The 20,615-nt window shown below is 34.4% G+C and overlaps 1 protein-coding gene across 2 annotated transcripts in view; it reads left to right on the top strand.

Moving 5' to 3' along the window:
- The window catches only part of STXBP5L (syntaxin binding protein 5L), a 387,479-nt gene that overhangs the window by 175,105 nt on the left and 191,759 nt on the right, over nt 1-20,615 (top strand). For both annotated transcript variants that reach the window (XM_057697539.1, XM_057697540.1), the window contains exons 9-11: nt 10,264-10,342; nt 14,744-14,898; nt 19,842-19,914. In XM_057697539.1, coding sequence (XP_057553522.1) covers nt 10,264-10,342; nt 14,744-14,898; nt 19,842-19,914 — 307 coding nt within the window. The remainder of the gene's footprint in view (nt 1-10,263; nt 10,343-14,743; nt 14,899-19,841; nt 19,915-20,615) is intronic.

The following is a 20,615-nucleotide window of genomic DNA, read 5'->3' as shown; positions in this document are numbered from 1 at the left end:
ATTTCATATATTCTTCTTTAGTATAGCTGCTCATAGGTATAAATTTCTCTCTCTGCAGTGCTTAAGCTTCATCTAAGAAATTTTGGTGTGTCATATCATACATTGTCCTACAAGTATTTTTGTTTTTTTTTCTTTGACCCATTTGTTATTTAGTCAAGGGTGTATATATGAGAGTGAGTCAAAAATTATCTGCACTCTGGTTATGTTTTAATATAACTGGTGTTGGCTGCACTATCTTATCAGTGCTTTCCATTCAAGACTACTACCTCCCCAGTCACTGCTGTGCAGGTGTGAATGTATTACATCAGTTCATTTGTAACTGCAGTGTGAGCAAAAATGGATGCCCCACTTGTGATTTGCATGAAGGAAGAGCAGCATGCAGTGATTTGTTTTTTGTTGTTTGAGGGTGTACCTGGTGCCATTATTTATCGAAGACTTTGTGCACAGTATGGAGAAAGTGTTTTGTCACAAAGAAGTGTTTATGAATGGATAGAGATACTTATTGAAGAGCTGAAGCCTAATCTTCAGATTAAACACAGAGGACTGCTATCCAAGGGCACTGTGATCTTGCATGACAATGCATGTCCACACACTTCTGTCCACATGCTGCAAAAACTTCGTTTTCAGGTGTTAAAGCATCCTCCTTGAATCCTGATCTTGCTCCATCGGACTTTCACCTTTTTGATCCCCTGAAAGCAGCCTTATGAGGACAAGGATTCACTTCTGATGAAGAATTGAAGACAGAGGTGCATTTGTGGCTTGCAACTCAGCCTAAAACATTTTTAATGAAGGAATATGAAAGCTTGTTGACAGATGGACAAAGTGTTTTGAAAAGCAAGGAGATTATGTTGGAAAATGATGTATTTGTCTTTTCTAAAAGTTAATTAAAATAAATCCTACAGCCAGAGTATGGATAATTTTTGATTCACTCTCATATATGTGTATATGTATATATTTTATATATATGTATATGTGTATATATATATATATATAATTTGTTACATCAGGCTTTTTGCTTCTTATTTATGGTTCTCTTCTTTTGTCCTTGTGGATTCAAGTTACCGTTTGGTGTCATTTTCTTCCTCCAGTGTAGCCTTGTTCCCATGCACCATCTTTGTGTTATTATTTTCAAATATATTGTATATCCAATATAACAATTATATACATATTATTTTTTACATTGCTTCTTAAATCAGTTAAGATTGGAGAGGAAATATGCACTTATACTGTCTTTATAATTATCTGTATTAATTACTTTTACCTATCATCATTGTGTGTGTGTGTAGGTTCCTATTATTCTCTTTCAGCTTGAAGAACTTTAAGTATTTTTTGTAAGGGAGCTCTGCTAGCAACACATTCTTTCAGTTTTTATTATCTGGAAGCATCTTTATTTCACCTTCATTTTGTGTGTGCATGTGTGTGTGTGTGTGTGATGCCTGCAATGGGGGCTCACATTTTATTTATTTTTAAGGACATTTATTGAGGTATAATTGACATGCAATACACTGCACATATTTAAACTGTACACTTTGATTTTTTTTCTTATTAGTAATGTACATATGGCAATCCCAATCTCCCAATTCATCCCATACCAACCCCCTTTGGTGTCCATATGTTCTCTACATCTGTATCTCTATTTCTAAATTGCAAACTGGTTGATCTGTACCATTTTTCTAGATTCCACATGTATGTGGTTATACAATATTTTTTTTTCCCTTTCTGACTCACTTCACTCTGTATGACAGTCTCTAGGTCCATCCATGTCCCAAATGTCCCAATTTTGTTCCTTTTTATGGCTGAGTAATATTCCATTGTATATATGTACCATATCTTCTTTATCCATTCATCTGTTGATGGACATTTAGATGCTTCCATGAACTGGCTATTGTAAATAGTGCTGCAATGAACATCAGGGTGCATGCATCCTTTTGAATTATGATTTTCTCTGGGTATGTGCCCAGTAGTGGGATTGATGGGTCATATGGTAATTCTATTTTTAGTTTTGCAAGGAACCTCCATACTGTTCTCCATAGTGGCTGTATCAATTTAAATTCCCACCAACAGTGCAAGAGGGTTCCCTTTTCTCCACACCCTCTCCAAAATTTATTGTTTGTAGATTTTCTGATGATGCCCATTCTAACCAGTGTGAGGTGATACCTCATTGTAGTTTTGGTTTGCATTTCTCTAATAATTAGTGATGTTGAGCAGTTTTTCATGTGCCTCTTGGCCATCTCTATGTCTTTTTTGGAGAAATGCCTATTTACAACCTTCTGTGCATTTTTTGATTGGGTTGTTTTTCTGATATTGAGCTGAATGAGGTGTTTGTATATTTTGGAGATTAATTCTTTGTCTGTTGATTCATTTGCAAATATTTTCTCCCATTCTGAGGGTTGTCTTTTCATCTTGTGTATAGTGTCCTTTGCTGTGCAAAAGCTTTTAAGTTTCATTAGGTCCACTTGTTTATTTTTGATGTTATTTCCATTATTCTAGGAGATGGGTCAAAAAAGATCTTCCTGTGATTTCTGTCAGTGTTTTCTTCCTATGTTTTCCTCTTAAGGGTTTTATACTGTCTGGCCTTACATTTAGGTCTTTAATCCATTTTGCGTTTATTTTTATGTATGGTGTTAGGGAGTGTTCTAATTTCATTCTTTTGCATGTAGCTGTCCACTTTCCCAGCACCACTTATTGAAGAGGCTGCCTTTTCTCCATTGTATATCCTTGCCTCCTTTGTCATAGGTTAGTTTACCATAGTTTATCCCTGGACTTTCAATCCTGTTCCATTAATCTGTATTTGTTTTTGTGCAATACCACATTGTTTTGATTACTGTAGCTTTGCAGCATAGTCTGAAGTCAGGGAGTCTGATTCCTCCAGCTCCGTGTTTCTTTTCCTCAAGATTGCTTTGGGTATTCAGGGTCTTTTGTGTCTCCATACAAATGATAGGATTTTTGATCTAGTTCTGTGAAAAATTGCATTGAATCTATACATTGCTTTGGGTAGTATAGACATTTTCACAATGTTGATTCTTCAAATCCAAGAACATGGTATATTTCTCCATCTATTTGTGTCATCTTTGATTTCTTTCATCGATGTCTTATAGTTTTCTGAGTACAGGTCTTTTACCTCCTTAGTTACGTTTATTCCTAGGTATTTTATTCTTTTTGTTGCAATGGTGAATGGGATTGTTTCCATAATTTCTCTTTCTGATCTTTCATTGTTAGTGTATAGGAATGAACTATAGAGATTTCTGTGTGTTAATTTTGTATCCTGTAACCTTACTAAATTCATTGATAAGCTCAAGTAGTTTTCTGGTGGCATCTTTAGGATTTTCTATGTATAGTATCATGTCATCTGCAATCAGTGACAGTTTTACTTCTTCTTTTCCAATTTGGATTCCTTTTATTTCTTTTTCTTCTCTGATTGCTGTGGCAAGGATTTCCAAAACTATGTTGGATAGTAGTGGAGAGAGTTAACATCCTTATCTTGATCCTGATCTTAGAGGAAATGCTTTCAGTTTTTCACCATTGAGAATGATGTTTGCTGTGGGTGTGTCATATATGGCCTTTATTATGTTGAGGTAGGTTCCCTCTGTGCCCACTTTCTGGAGAATTTTTATCATAAATTGGTGTTAAATTTTGTCAAAAGCTTTGTCTGCATCTATTGAGATGATCATGTGGTTTTTAGCCTTCAGTTTGTTAATATGGTGTATCACATTGATTGATTTGCATGTATTGAAGAATCCTTGCATTCCAGGGATAAACCCTACTTGACCCTTTTAATGTGCTGTTAGATTCTGTTTGCTGGTATATTGTTGAGGATTTTTGCATCTGAATTCATCAGTGATATTGGTCTGTAGTTTTCTTTTTTTATAGTTTCTTTGTCTGGTTTTGGTATCAGGGTGATGGTGGCCTTGTAGCATGAGTTTGGGAGTGTTCCTTCCTTGGCAATTTTTTGGAAGAGTTTGAGAAGGATGGGTGTTAGCGCTTCTCTAAATGTTTGATAGAATTCACCTGTGAAGCCATCTGATCATGGACTTTTGTTTGTTGGAAGATTTTTAATCACAGTTTCAGTTTCATTACTTGCAATTGGTCTGTTCATATTTTCTGCTTCTTCCTGATTCAGTCTTGGAAGGTTATACCTTTTGAAGAATTTGTCCAGTTCTTTGAGTTTGCCCACTTTATTGGCAAATACTTGCTTGTAGTAGTCTCTTATGATGCTTTTTATTTCTGTAGTGTCTGTTGTAACTTCTCCTGTTTCATTTCTAATTTTATTGATTTCAGTCCTCTCCATCTTTTTCTTGATGATTCTGGCTAAATGGTTGTCAATTTTGTTTATCTTCTCAAAGAACCAGCTTTAGTTTTATTGATCTTTATTATTGTTTTCTTTGTTTCTATTTCATTTATTTCTGCTCTGATCTTTATGATTTTTTTCCTTCTACTAACTTTGGGTTTTGCTTGTTCTTTGTCTAGTTTCTTTAGGTGTAAGGTTAGATTGTTTATTTGGGATTTTTCTTGTTTCTTGAGGTAGGATTGTATTGCTACAACCTTCCCTCTTAGAACTGCCTTTGCTGCATCCCATAGGTTTTGGATTGTTGTGTTTCCATTGTCATTTGTCTCTGGGTATTTTTTGATTTCCTCTTTGATTTCTTCAGTGATCTCTTGGTTACTTACTAGCGTATTGTTTAGCCTCCATGTGTTTGTGTTTTTTACACTTATTTCCCAGTAATTGATTTCTAATCTCATAGCGTTGTGGTCAGAAAAGATGCTTAATAAGATTTCGATTTTCTTGAATTTACCAAGGCTTGATTTATGACCCAAATGTGATCTATTCTGGAGAATGTTCCATGTGCACTTGAGAAGAACATGTTATCTGCTGTTTTTGGGTGTAATGTCCTATAGATAGCTATTAAATCAAGCTGATTTATTGTGTCACTTAAAGCTTGTGTTTCCTTATTAATTTTCTGTGTGGGTGATCTGTCCATGGATATAAGTGGATGTTAAAGTCCCCCACTATGATTGTGTTACTGTCACTTTCCTCTTTCATAGTTGTTAGCATTTGCCTTATGTATTGAGGTGCTCCTATATTGGGTCGTATATTCTTGGATTGATCCCTTGATCTTTATGTAATGTCCTTTCTTGTCTCTTGTAACATTTTTTTATTTTAAAGTCTATTTTATCTGATGTGAGTATTGCTACTCCAGCTTTTTTTTTGATTTTCATTTGCATGGAATATCTTTTTCCATCCCCTCACTTTCAGACTGTATGTGTCCCTAGGTCTGAAGTGGGTCTCTTGTAGACAGCATAAATATATGGGTCTTATTTTTGTATCCATTCAGCAAGTCTGTGTCTTTTGGTTGGGGCTTTAGTCCATTTACATTCAAGGTAATTATCGATATGTGTGTTCCTATTACCATTTTCTTAATTGTTTTGTTGTTGTTTCTGTAGGTCCTTTTCTTCTCTTACGTTTCCCACTTAGAGAAGTTCCTTTAACATTTGTTGTAGGGCTGGTTTGGTGGTGCTGAATTCTCTTAGCTGTTGCTTGTCTGTAAAGCTGTTGATTTCTCCATTGAATCTGAATGAGATCCTTGCTGGGTAGAGTATTCTTGGTTGTAGGCTCTTCCCTTTCATCACTTTAAATATATCATGCCACTCCCTTCTGGCTTGCAGAGTGTCTGCTGAGAAATCAGCTGTTAACCTGATGGGAGTTCCCTTGTATGTTATTTGTTGTTTTTCCCTTGTTGCTCTTAATAGCTTCTCTCTGTCTTTAATTTTTGTCAGTTTGACTACTATATGTCTTGGTGTGTTTCTCCTTGGGTTTATCCTGCCTGGGACTCTCTGTGCTTCCTGGACTTGGGTAGCTATTTCCTTTCCCATGTTAGGGAAATTTTCAACTATAATCTCTTCCAATATTTTCTTGGGTCCTTTCTCTTTCTCTTCTCCTTCTGGGACCCCTAGGATATGAATATTGGTGCGTTTCACATTGTCCCAGAGGTCTCTGTCTTCAGTTCTTTTCATTCTTTTTTCTTTATTCTTTTCCACATCAGTGATTATCACCATTCTGTCTTTCAGGTCACTTATTCGCCCTTCTGCCTCAGTTAATCTGCTATTGGTTCCTTCTAGTGTATTTTTCATTTCAGTTATAGTGTTGCATATCTCTGTTTGTTTGTTCTTTAATTCTTCTAGGTCTTTGGTAAACTTTTCAATCTTTGTATACAGTCTTTTTTCCAAGTCCTGGATCATCTTCACCATCATTATTCTGAATTCTTTTTCTGTAAGGGTGCCTACCTCCTCTTCATTTAGTTGTTTTTCTGTTTTTATCCTGTCCCTTCATCTGGTACAAAGTCCTCTGCTTTTTCATTTTCTCTATCTTTCTATGGCTGTGGTTTTCAGTTCCACAAGATGAAATACTGCTGATACTGCTTGATACTGCTGTCTGCCCTCTTGTGGAGGAAGCTATCTAAGAGGCTCGTGTGTGCTTCCTAATGGAAGGGACTGATGGTGGATAAGACTGGGTTGGTGGAGCTCAGTAAGACTTTAATCTGATTTGGTGGGCGGAGCTCAGTAAAACTTTAATCTACTTGTCTGCCAATGGGTGGGGCTGTGTTCCTACCCTGTTGGTTGTTCGGCCTGAGGCTACCTAGCACTGGAGCTTATAGGCTCTTTGGTGGGGCTAATGGTGGACTCTGGTTGGGCTCACGCCAATGAGCACTTCCCAGAACCCCTCCTGCCAGTGCCCCTGTCTCCTCAGTGAGCCACAGCTGCCCCCCACTGCTGCAGGCAACCCTCCAACACCAGTAGGTAGATCTGGTTCAGTCTTCTATGGGATCACTGCTCCTTCTCCTGGGTCCTGGTAAGCACTCTTTTTTGTGTGCTCTCCAAGAGTGGAGTCTCTGTTTCCCCCAGTCCTGTGGAGGTCCTGCAATTAAATCCCACTGGCTCTCAAAGTCTGATTCTCTGAGGATTCCTTCTCCCATTGCTGGACTCCCAGGTTGGGAAGCCTGATGTGGGTCTCAGAACCCTCATTTTAGTGGGTGGACTTCTGTGGTATAAATGTTCTCCAGTTTGTGAGTCACCCACCCAGCATTTATGCCTCTGCAGATGGCCCTCCAACACCAGCAGGTAGGTCTGGTTCAGTCTCCTTTGGGTCACTGCTCCTTCTCCCTGGGTCCTGGTGCACACACTACTTTTTGTGTGCCCTCCAAGAGTGGAGTCTCTGTTTCCTCCAGTTCTGTGGAAGTCCTGCAATCAAATCCCACTGGCCTTCAAAGTCTGATTCACTGGGGATTTCTCCTTCCATTTCTGAACAGCCAGGTTGGGAAGCTTGATGTGGGGCTCAGAACCCTCACTCGAATGGGTGGACTTCTGTGGTATAACTCTTCTCCAGTTTGTGAGTTACCCACGCAGCAGTTATGGGATTTGATTTTATTGCGATTGCACCTTCCTACCATCTCAATGCAGCTTCTCCTTTGTCTCTGCTTGTGGGATATCTTTTTTGGTGAGTTCCAGTGTATTCCTGCCTATGATTGTTCTGTAGTTAGTTGTGATTCTGGTGCTCTCACAGGAGAGAGTGAGCAGGCGTCCTTCCACTCTGCCATTTTGAACCAATTCTCACCCACCCTGGTAGTTCACCTTCATTTTTGAAAAATAATTTTGATGAACCTAAGATTCTTGGTTGACAGTTTTTTTTTTTTCCAGTACATTAAGTATGTCATTCCATTGCCTTTTGGCTTCATCATTTCTAATAAGAAAATCAGCTATTAATCTTATTGCGGCTCCCTTGTATACAATGAACCGTTTTTCTCTTGATGCTTTCAAGATTTTTTTTTGCTTTTAGCATTTTTCGCTTGTTATGTCTGGGTGTAGATTCTTTGATTTTACCCTATATGGCATTTGGTGAGGTTCTTAGATGTATAAATAATGCTTTTCAAAAAATTTAGAAAATTTTCAACCAATATTTCTGTGAATGTTTTTCTCCTCCTTTCTCTCCTCTCCTTCTAGTACTCCTGTAATGCACCTGTTGGTGTGATTAATAGTATCCCACCTTTCTTTGAGACTGTTCAGTTTTCTTCAGTTTTTTTCTCCCTGTTTTTCCTGCACAGTTGCAATTATCTTCTCCTTGTTTTCCATTATCAGTATCTTACATCCTCAAAATTTCTTTATTAAATAAATCCATATTAATATTTCTGAGACATTGATTTACACATATTATTTCCCAACTTGAAAGCTTCCAGTGTCTCTCCCTTGTCTATACTGCAAATCAGCTTTATAGACTGCCATTGTATGGTTCTTTTGTACTTTATCAGCATTCATTTTACTCTTTTTCTATATTAATCTTTTAATCTACCCAATTCAGCTTATCCATTATTCTCTCAACATACTAGGCACATTCTGCCTTCATGCCCTTTCTTATGCTCTCCTAGCCAACTTCTATCTTTTAGTGCTTAATCTAGCTTCTAGAGAGTCTTCTGTAAAAACCTAGAACATCTTCCATTATAAAGGGAGACCGTAGTTTTATTCTCAACTCCTACAACATTTCATGTCTATCACTCATTTGCTTATGGTACCTCATATTGTCATTTTCAAAAATTCTTTTATTCAGTTTAGTAAATTTTAAGCTTCTTGGTAGTCAGTTATTTCTTTGCCTCCTTCCACTTAGTACTCTAAACATAAGGAATAGCAATAAATGCAGTTGTCAATAATGTTTTATACAACATGACATTTAAGCATATTTCAACTACTGACAGGTAATTACTATAATCAAAGCAGACAGCCGTCACCCCCAAATTAATTATGAGTTGGAAATTGAAGTAAAACATTAATTAATTAAACAGTTATTCTTTTCTACTAAAATCAGTTTGTGATACTGATGTCTGTTGATTGAGAAATATTAATTGATTCCATATATATAAACAACTGCAAATATGCTGTTTTTGTCAAATAATGGTTTGGCAATTACTAGAGAAGCACTGGATAGAAAAAACATTAACTGAGAAGAATGGATCTCTTTGCTGACTCTGTCACTTCCTTCAGTTCTATTTCCATTCATTATCAAAACTAGTAATCACCAACCAGCTATTCCTCATCTCTAAGACCACTGTTCAGAGTGAATCCCTGAGCCAAAGTTGTCTCTTTGTAATAATGTATATTTAATGTCAGCAATTCTTTTTCATATATAATATAGATACTTGTAATCCTATTTTACAGTGTAAATGATATTGACCAATATTTTAGTATTGGGTTGCTTCTTTAGTTGACATAGAGTGAAAGAAAGGGAAAGCAATTTCAGAAAGCATGACATGGACCAGACAAGGTATATTCTATGCTGATAGCCCATTAAACAAATTGGATAAAACCATCCTGACATCCTGGTTGGATTTGGCTTTGCCATTTTGAAGCTATTCTGAAATTTTAACTTACATGCATGTAAACATCTCTCTACATAATAGGTTTCTGTGTCTATAAACAGCTATGGCAATATGACAATAAATAGGGTATTTATTAAAGTAAGAAAGAAACGTTCTCTTGAAAAACAGATGAATTTTATCAAAATGAGACATAGAAGTATAAGCAAAATCATAATTAGAAAGATAAGTATGTTATAGGCAGAAGTAGCTTTGTTTCCATTTTCACCTCTTCTTGATCTTTTATTCAAATTCTTATGGCATCTAAACAGCCTAATCCTTTCCTTATAAGAAACTATTATTTTTGTTTTATGCAAATAACGTACATGATTAAAATTTTTTAAAATCATGAAATATAGCATCACTGTTCATTGTCTAATGGACTTTCCTTTAAATAAATTTGATGAAAATGCAATGATTTTCATAGTCTATCATAAGTTTTAAATGGCAAATCTTTCTGCATACGAAAGGGGTTTGCTTATTTCACAAGTAAAATTTTAAGCCTAGTATGAATTTTCATTATGCAAATAAGTGTTTGTGTGTGTCTTCAATTCTGAAGTTGTTTATCTTAAAACTTAAATAATTAAAATAACTTTATATGATACTGTATTTGTACATGGAGAATGTGAAGCAATACAAATATGTTTATGAATAACTTTATTGATTATATAACAGTCAATTTTTAGGGCTCAACAAATTGTTTATAAATTTAACAAAAATGTTAGGATTCATAGAAATGTGTTTTTCCTGTTATGAAAAACACATAACTACATTTTAAAAAATATTCCTTTAATCAAGCTTTTAAAATTCTCATGAATATGTAGAATTTAAATCATATTTAATAAAATCCTTTTTCTTTCATTAGGAAAAATTCAAAGAGAAGGAAGAAAATCTGAATCTTGCAAACCAATTCTTAAAGTAGAATACAAGACCTGTAGAAACAGGTATGCATTTTTACTTTGGGAGTTATAGGAAAATATGGAAGAAACAGAGAAAAGAAATGCATATGACCTGTAATGTTTATGTTCTGTTTAAAGTTTTACATAATTATATTAACTGGCTGAATCTTCTTCATTGATAATAATGGATTTCTTATTGTTTAATAGGCATATCTATGATGTCAACATTATTATAAATAGCAACTCTTAATTATTTTAAAATTTATATGAATATTCAGATAAGCATTATATACATTAGTTTTAATAATGTAGGGCTTTTTGGCCATGCAGTTACAAGTAGCAATCATTCAACATTATTAAACAGCAGAAGCTATGTACCTGTTGGTATTACACATGAATTAAATACATAACCAAACACATCACCAGGTCTCTATACTTTGGGATCTTATATTCTGAGGTGGGAAAGATTATAGTTGCCACAGCAAAATGGGCCATAGTGTGGAAGTGGAAATAAATATCTATATTTCCTCTCCATCTAGTACACATAGATATTTTGTGAAGTCAAAACTTGGGATGGCTATAGCAGGAGCAGGAACTTTAAGAAGAGCCTTACCATATATGCTGCAGCCTTACATATGCTGCATAGGTAACAGATGTAAAGGGTATGTTTTCTGTTTAATTTTATCTTAGACTAGCCATTCACAAACTTACTTTACATTTCTAGGGATTAACAACCACTCTGCTCAGGAATCATTGGTCCCTAGTCACCAGTTTGTTTACTGCAACTCCAATCACAATGGCCTCAAGACTTAATAATTTTATCCTTTAAAAAAATGGAATAATGATATCCTTACCTGGTATCGCTAGCATTATCAGGTTCTCTGTAGTTAATAAAAATTACTTTTTGCTAGTTTTTTAATCCCTTCCTGTTGTGGCCTCCTACAGATAAGAATTCATGTGTAGTTAAGTTCTCCAAGCTTTAGTATACCCGTCTATAAAGTGGGAATAATAGTAGTAGTTGTCTCATTGGGATATCATGAGGATTAAATACAGTATTGCACGTGAAGTTCTTCACACAATACCTGGGACATCATAAATACTCAACAAATGTTATTTTAACATGTATTGCATTACGTTACACAGTTTATTGTTTAATCCTGTTGCCTTCATTGAGACAAAAACTCAATGCTTTTTTATTATATCTGTTTTACAAATTATACAGTAAGAAGACTTTTTTTCTTTTGGTGTACAGTTCTGTGTATTTTTAACAAGTGTATAGATTCCTGAAATTGCCACCAAAATAAGAATACAGAAGATTTCCATATCCACCAGATTCTCTCCTGCTGTCCCCTTACAGTCACACCTTTCCCCACACCTAACCTCTGGCAACCAGTGGTCTATACTCTGTCACTATAGTTTTGCTTTTTTGAGATGTCATATAAATGCAATTACATATTATGTAACCTTTGATTCTAGCTTCTTTTTCTCAACATAATGCCTTTGAGATTTATCTAAGTTGTTATCAATAATATCTTATTTTTATTAATGTTTTCTTTATGTATGAACACATTATCAATTATATTGTTGTTTCTTTTATAATAATCCATCTGATAAGTCTCTCAAGACATTTGTATTAATTAATCAAGGAGGCAGTTTCATGTGGTATAGCACTTATCAAATTGTATCCCTTTAATCATTAATTATATTCATGGAAAAAAGAATCTATAATCAAATAAATTGGAGAAATATGAGAAATTCTTGGTTATTTAAATAAAATTTTTTACTATACAGTTTTTCAGAATACTTAATACATGGCATGAATTATAAAATTTCCAAAGAAAAGTATACTTTTCAAGTGTTTGTCAAATTATTTATTTATTTATCTATTTATTTATTTTTGTAGAACACTTATTAAGGTATATTCCACAGTTTGAGAATTATTAGACTAGAAATGAAAAACACTCACTAGCTGCTTGACCCTGAACAATTTATTTAACTTACTTTAAGCCCAGACTCCTCATCTGTGAAGCTGAGCTAATAGTACTTTTCTCATCAGGATTGAGGATTGCAAGATTGTGAGGATTATGTAAAACTTACTTATACACTTAGCATAATATATGCCACATGGTAAACATTCAGTAAATTGCAGCTATTTATTACTTCAGGCAGTATAGACCACAATTTAGGAGAATAGGCTTTGAAGGCTGATAGATCTCAGTTTTCTTTTGGGTTTTTCTGCTTAATGGTTATTTAACCTCATTAATAGAATGAGAACAATACTTATGAGGATTTAATGTGGTAATTATCTAATGCAATTATCTGTGAGTAAGCATTTTCTTGAGCATTTTCCTGAGGAAATAACTTCTGATTCAATCTTTCAGTAATTTACAAAAAGTACATATATATCAACAGTTACTTCAGACCCACAGTTTTCTGATGCAATGTCATAATAAGAGCAGAAAAGATTGTCTCCTTTGAATACTAGAAAAGATATTTTGCAATGTGCTTATAAGGGAGAGTAAATTTCTTCTTATTCTATGTTTATATTAGTACTAGGAGATGAGAGTAAATTCACCACTTTTACATGGGAAAAATAGATATTTATCCCTTTATTACTATTTGGAGCAGATAGTTAAGCTCAATATTTATGAAAAGATGTTATGTTCTCCAAGTCATGAACTTTGTTGCAAAACAAAGCAACAGAGGTGCAAAAACCCATACTCATTTCATTAGAAATGATTTTTAAATCTGGAAAAGTCTTCTAAATAATCTAAGCACTGTGTATTTTATAGAAAAAACAAACTTACTTCTTAATACCACCATTAGTAGGTTGGTAATTTAGTATGTCTAATTACTGGGACAAAAATAAGTCAATTGATGAAAGATTCAAGGAAAATAAGTGAGTGTTTTCCTTTATTTAGCTTACAACTCAAAGATTTATGTGAAAATATTATGACATAACTTAAAATAAAAATTAATGAAGGGGACTTCCTAGGTGGCACAGTGGTAAAGAATCTGCCTGCCAATGCAGGGGACATGGGTTCGAGCCCTGCCCTGGGTAGGTTCCACATGCCACAGAGCAACTAAGCCTGTGTGTCACAACTATTGAGCCTGTGCTCTAGAGCCCATGCACCACAACTACTGAACCCATGTGCCGCAACTATTGAAGCCCACGTGCCTAGGGCCTGTGCTCCACAACAAGAGAAGCCACTACAATGAGGAGCCTGCACAATACAATGAAGAATAGCTTCCGCTTTCAGCAACTAGAGAAAGCCCGTGTGCAGCAACGAAGACCCAATGCAGCCATTAATTAAAAAAAAAATTAATGAAGCATTTTATATGTAGGTTTTGTTGGAAACTTTTTAAAAAGCTTTTCTGTTGTTATTACATAGCCAGCATAAGATTAGCAAATGTCCCTCTGGTAATGTTTGGTACTGTGTACAATACAAAATGGAAAAGAAAGGGAAATCTTATAGAGTGAGTTATACAAAATAGTAGGTTCTTCAGTTTAGCAGATGGCTAGAAGTGAATTATTTAGAGAAGCATATATTCTCAAGGAATTTGGTACAGTAAAGTTGTCTAGTTCCTTTAAAATTTTTTTGGAGAATATAGTCAGTTTGGTCTTATTGAAAATGCTTAAAAGCAACATACATTTTCTCTTACATACATATACTAGAGATACAGATATTTGAGAAAAGAAAAATGAAAAATTATGAAGATATTTAACTTTCCGACAGCTGTATTTTATGGTCATCTCAGCCCCACTCTATTATCTAACTATAACTTGCAGTTAACAGAAATGAAAAAAATTGTTCCAAGTTAGTTTTATAAGCTAAATAGAACTGGCTGACCCTAGGTAAAGTTGTGAAGAAGATCACATTTATTTTTGGTGGATAATTTTCCTTTTATGTATTAGTTTTCTCCATCTTGTTGTCATAATCCTTTCCCACAGAAACTCCATTATGTAGACTTTTCATGTTACCTTCTACCATTCTGGGCTTGCCACTGCCACATTTCATTTCATATTGAAATTTGCCTACATTTCTTAGTGATTTGGGGTCCCACATGCTTACTGGTTAATATGACAAACTAACATAGCCTAATATTCTAATAGTACTAATTTAGAGTTTGGTAACCAACTAATATATGTGAAGATGTTCTTTTGAGTCAGTGAACATCTTCCCCTCTCACCAACCTCACTGCCTTTCCCCCATCTCACCTCAACATCTATAGACTGATTCATTAGTAATTTTAATGGTGAGAATGTACATCCAGAAAAAGGGAAATGGTAGAATAGTAAATTGTTGAGTGAGATATTTGGGAGGCTTTTGCGTTCTGTCAAATTATTGTATATAATCGCTACCAAGCCCATTCCTTTTTGCCTCAATCCTGTGACATTGTGTCATCTTAAAGAACTCAGTCTCATTAACTTTTTTTCCTTTGTAGTGAACCATTCATAATATTTTCTGGTGGATTGTCCTATGATAAGGCTTGCAGAAGACCAAGTTTAACCATCATGCATGGAAAAGCAATTACAGTGCTTGAAATGGATCATCCTATTGTTGAATTTCTAACTTTATGTGAAACACCCTATCCAAATGGTAAGTAACTAAAATGAAACTATTAATGTTGAAAAATCATTTTTGAAATGATAAGTTCCTAACAAAATTAAGATTAAATATTTTTAGTTTTGGCAGCTGACATCTTCTGTGATACAACACTGTGAGCTACAGGTGCTGGAGCAGGTTCTGCAACTGTACCTACTTGACAAACTGGAAGTAAGACAGATGTAGTGCAACAGTGCTGGAGTTTCAGGTTCTAATATCAGGTAAGTGCTTTAAACTTTGATAAGGATGGTGGAAGCTGAGCTGGGAGGGTCCGATCAGGGTCTGGGGTGAAATCACTTGGAGAAACTGAGGTCTCCTAATAGCCTCTCCTAGACCAGCTCCACCCATCCCATTCCTGTGCCAATCAAAGTTAAAGCACTTACCTGATATCAGTGATCTGTAACTCTGGTGGTGCTGCATCTGTTTCACATCTGGTTTTGCTTCAGATGCAACTGCAGCACCTGTGATTACTCTAGGATTGCTGATGTGTGGTTAGTGATTTATTCCGATTTTGAAAATAATTAGAAGAGCCTTTGGGAGGAGAGGTGCTTATGTATTTTTATCATCCCAAATATAAAGACTTTTTGTAAACATAAAAACCAGTCTAAACTTATATGCAAACTGTATAAAGGAATCTAATGATGAAATATTTTAATAATGAAATCTAAAAATTGAGAGGGTAAAATATAAAAAGGGAAATATGAGTTTATGATTAAAAACATAGTATGTATATATATATATACATATATACATAATACGTTATATATATATAAATACATTTTCAAGAGAGAACGTATAGATGTAGGGAAAAGAACACTGTACTTGGAAACAAAGTATTTGGGTTTATGATTTAGCTTTGCCACTTACTAGATATTTGATCTTGGACAAGTCACTTCATATTTATGAGTTTGATTTATCCTTTGTAGAAGGAATATAATATTAACCCCACATGATTATTGGAAGGCCAAAGGGAATATACCTTGTAAACTATGCAGATAAGTAGTTTTATTACAAATGTATTAATTTGTTTTAAATTATTGTTTCATATTTAAAAGCTGTAATAAAGTGATACGAAATACCAATCAATGTGGCACTTTATTCCCAGAGTTGCCAGGGGCAGGCAAAGTACCTGTGTTGTAAATTAACCTACAAATATATATTGGATTCTTCTATGGCCTCAGTATGGCAGGAACTTGTTGAGAATATGGATGAAGTATGAAACTGATCTCTAATGTCAAATCACAGAAAATCTGGCCACATGAATTATGACTTAAGTTTAAAAAATATAACACCTTAATTAAGTGCTAAGTTATATGAGTCAAAGTTTAAATAAGGTACTAATTTATAGGCTAGTCAGGTAATCGATGACTGAAATATTCACGCGAAGCTTCATAGAAAAAGTAGGATTTAGACAGGGCTTGAAGAATGACTTGGGCCTTGAAAATAATTTTTAGTAAATGTTTTAGAAATTGTGAGGCTTTTCTAGAGTGAGATCAATTCAGAGAAAAAATTGAAAGCTTTTTGTAAGTATTTAGAAATAGAGAACTACAGAGGAATTTTGAGGAAATATTGTGAAAGAAAGCAATGTTTTAGCATGTGGGTTTGAAGAGAGAGACACTGAAATCTAAAACTTCAAATTCCAACTGGGAGGCTTTTGTGATAATGTACATTAAAATGGACAAGATCTGAAACAGAGTGCTGCTTGTATGAAAGGAAGATGAAAACCCATTGAATTTGGTCAACAATTAGATTAGGGAGTGATATGAAAGATGAGTCAAAGATAACATTTTAGGAATAGTGGCTTTATATGCAGTAATAACTGTTCTTGGAAAGAGAAAAAGATAAGTTTGAGTGAGTCAGTACAGTTGTTTAGAGAACAGAAAAAAAGAGAGGGAAAGGTCTTCAATATTTATTTTTGAGTCATCAGTATGTAGATGCTCTTTGGAATTATGAGAATGAATGATAAAGGAAAAAAGGAAGAAAGAAAGAACAGAGGACCAAAAGCTGAGCTTAGGAAAATACCATCTACTAAAGAGCCCCAGAAAAAGGTGTGCGTGCCAGCAACAGAAACTGAAAATGTGTGGTTGCAAAGATCAGACACTATATGTATATGTGTATATACATTTCTGCACATTAGTAGAGATGTTAGGACAATTTCTAATAATGTTAAACAAATTGTAAATGTACTGTAACCAAGTCTAATCACTTCCAAGCCACGTATATTACTTTGCTTTTCAGGGAAGTGGTAATGAGGATGGAACTTTTCACTTATCAGGAGCTAGGAGAAATAGTTTAACTTTACTCAGTAAAATATAAGTGTATTTTATTAACTATTTCTAATTAAAATAATAGTATATGAAAACACCAGAAAAGAACCCTACATACACAACAGTATATAATGGAAACTTTTTCACTGCCCTTCTAGAGGCAACCACTATTACTGTTTCTTATGTATTCTGCCCCAGATAATGTATGCATATGCATATGTATACTTATTTATGTATATACACATTATCTTTTTTGTACGAATGACAGTATACTCTATGTGTTGTTCTGTATCACACTTTTCTCACTTAACAGTGTGCAGTATTTTGATTATGATTCCATATTAGCAAGTATGGAACTTTAATCTCCTAACATAGTGATAAATGTTATATATATGTTAGACAAAATACATTTGTTAACAGTTTTTAATATTGCTGAATCATTTGTGACATCTGACAATTCAACCCATTTCTCAAAGAACACAAATGCCTAATCCTCTTATCTCAGGGGGCATTGCCAGAGTAACTAACCAACTGTACTCAGAATTTGTCAGTTTCACATCTGTATTTAATTGTATCTGGTCTTCTACAAGTGTCATAAATAATGCATTTCTCTTCAGAGAAGTAGGAATTATGATAGAGCTTTTCATCTTGTTGGGGGCTAGTGTTAAAAGGCTGAGCCTGCTCAAAAACAACCAATCTAATAAAGTAAGTCATACATTTAGCATCTATTGAGTACCTACTATAAGCCTGGCTTTGCATTAAACATCTTTATATGCATCTAATCTTCATAATGGTCTAAGGTAGTTATTATTTTGCCATTTCAATGGATAAAGAAATTGAAAATCAAACATGTTAACGAATTTGCCTAGGATCAAACTGTTGATAAATAACAGACACAAATTGAATCCTAACACTGACTCCAAAAGAAATCTTTTTATTCAGTGGTTATCACAGTACACCAAGTACTTCTACAAAGGTGAAATTTTGCTACCAGTTTTTATTATTTGAAAAGAAACAGATAATCTATAACAGATGTAACTACCTAAACTAATAATTTATTTATGACTTTTGCACATTCATGCCAGTCTTAACTGTTTTATTTTTGTAGCCTTTGTTTCCCAACCAATGATTTCCTTAGAGCGGGATGAGAAGACAAAGAGGAAACTAGTAGTATTCTTCAAACTGAGAAACAAACAAACAAAAACCCAAACCTCCAAACATATTGAAATAATGTTGAAAACTTAAAACAGCTCCAAGAGAAAAGGGGAAAGAGGGGAAATGCCTCAGTTTGAGAAAAGTATGAGGACTGTATACTGTTGTATAAATGTGCACCCAAACAAGGGCAGGCTCCTCAGTTTTTTGGTTTTTCTGTGTGTGTTTTTTGTTCCTAGTTTTTGTCTCATAGCTTATGACTTAAAAAATAAATATGAATAGGTTCTATAGCTTCTCAGGATTGGAAGGGCTATGAAGGCCATCTATTTTAGTTTATCATTCCAGACTTGAATACTCTTGAATACAAAATTCCTGCTAAGTGATTGTTGACTTTAGGATTAAATACCTCTTAAACTAGCCAGTAGAAACTGCTGGTATAATGAAAACAGCATGCAGTAATGTTTCAGGTCTATAACTTACTAGCTTTGTGACCTTGTGCCAATCTCATAACCTCTTTGGACTCCAGTTTTCTCTATGAAATGAAAAAATGGTGATACCTGCTTTAGCTACTGAGAATCAAATACCATGTATGTAAAATGTTTTTGTAAATACTTTTTTCTTAAACTGAGCTAACACTGTAACTGTGGCTTTTCTTTATTAGTCCTTTATTATAGATGGAAAGCAGTGTCTTCCCTGACCACCATAACTAAATTAGCACTCCCCCACCAATGAGACATCATTTTTTATACTATTACCCTTGTTTTTTTTCATAGTTCACTTTACTTTCTGAATTAATCTTATTTGTTTACTTGTTCATTGTTTGTGTATATCCCTAGAATGTAAACTTTATTAGAACAAAGACCTTGTCAGTCTTATTCCCTATATATCCTTTGTTCTTAGGACACTTGGAACATATTGAAGGAAGGAAGGAAGGGTTAGAGAAAGGGAATTGAATTTTAAGAACATCGAAAATCCTAGGCTATCCTCAGCTCTGCTTTTTGAGATACATACTCTTAGGCACATAGTAGGCAGACTTTAAGTACCTTTTAAATAACATTAAACTGAAAGTAATATTTTTAGTATAAGGAGTGTTGCTCTTATAGGGAGGTGAATATGTATCACACTTGAGAGAAACAGAGCTATTTCCTTAGTACATCTCCTTGTAGGCATGAAATCAGAGCTGAAATGGAAAGTTATGGAAGAGTAAGACAAATGTGAGATGGAGGTGACAGACTCACTCTCTTCAAATAATCTACTACTGTCATGATTATTGAGATATATTTAACCCTATACTGTGCAGTTTCTCATTTTTAACTTGTTCCCTATAATGGTCATTGTTTGAGAAACACAACATGTCTTTTTTGAAAGTGCTCTTCGTTACTTCTTACTTTGGTTCATATTTTCGTCTTCTCAAATCATTTAAATAACATTTGTACAGGAGATAAAGGAAATACAAGTTTGGTGATTTTGTAAAATGTTAAATATGAAAACTTTTCCATTTTTCTTTTCTACTTGTAGAATTTCAAGAACCCTATGCCGTTGCAGTACTTCTGGAGAAAGATCTCATTGTAGTTGATCTGACACAGAGCAAGTAAGTTGTCCATGTATAGATTAACACTTTTTAAACTCTATTTATTGCAATTAAAATATAGGAGGATGTTATAGATAATTGGCATTAGAATTCTTTAGATGGTAAATATTCTTTATGTGGAATATTGTTTTGCTAAAATTACATAAATGTAATTTGGTTCAATAATGAAAATTAAACCAAGGAGAGTTTAGGAGACACCAAGAATATTGTAAGATATTTTAAAGGCAACACCTAATGTTTAAAAGATGCATTTGGAGATGCAGAACACATAAAATGGATCACATTTCTGCTATTTCCCTAAGCAAAAGCAATTGTAGAAACTAATAGAATGTACTGTCTGGCCATCTGCTGGTCTATTGACTAAAGGAAAATGGCACATGACTAAAGTATTATTGGACTACTGTGGCAGGTAATCAGAAGATCACGATCTTGGGGGAAGAGAAGACGGATGTCTTCTTTTACTCTCTTATCTTTTTCATTATGTTGTGGGCAGTAGAAACAAATATAAAATATTGCTATTAGAGTGGTGCTCTCTACTACTTTACATGGACAGTAAATGTAAACTTGAGTTTGATGAATACTGTCTTCCTACTATACATTTTCATCATTGATGATAGGCATGAAGCTCATTTTTCCCTTATTCTGTGCTCTAGACTCACTGATCATTTTTTAGCCCCTTATTTTTGCAGAGCTTTTGTACA

Source organism: Hippopotamus amphibius, chromosome 10, assembly GCF_030028045.1.
Source record: "Hippopotamus amphibius kiboko isolate mHipAmp2 chromosome 10, mHipAmp2.hap2, whole genome shotgun sequence".
Classification (NCBI taxonomy): domain Eukaryota; kingdom Metazoa; phylum Chordata; class Mammalia; order Artiodactyla; family Hippopotamidae; genus Hippopotamus; species Hippopotamus amphibius.
The sequence above is the reverse complement of the archived record's forward strand: the minus strand, read 5'-3'. Positions and strand labels throughout refer to the sequence as shown.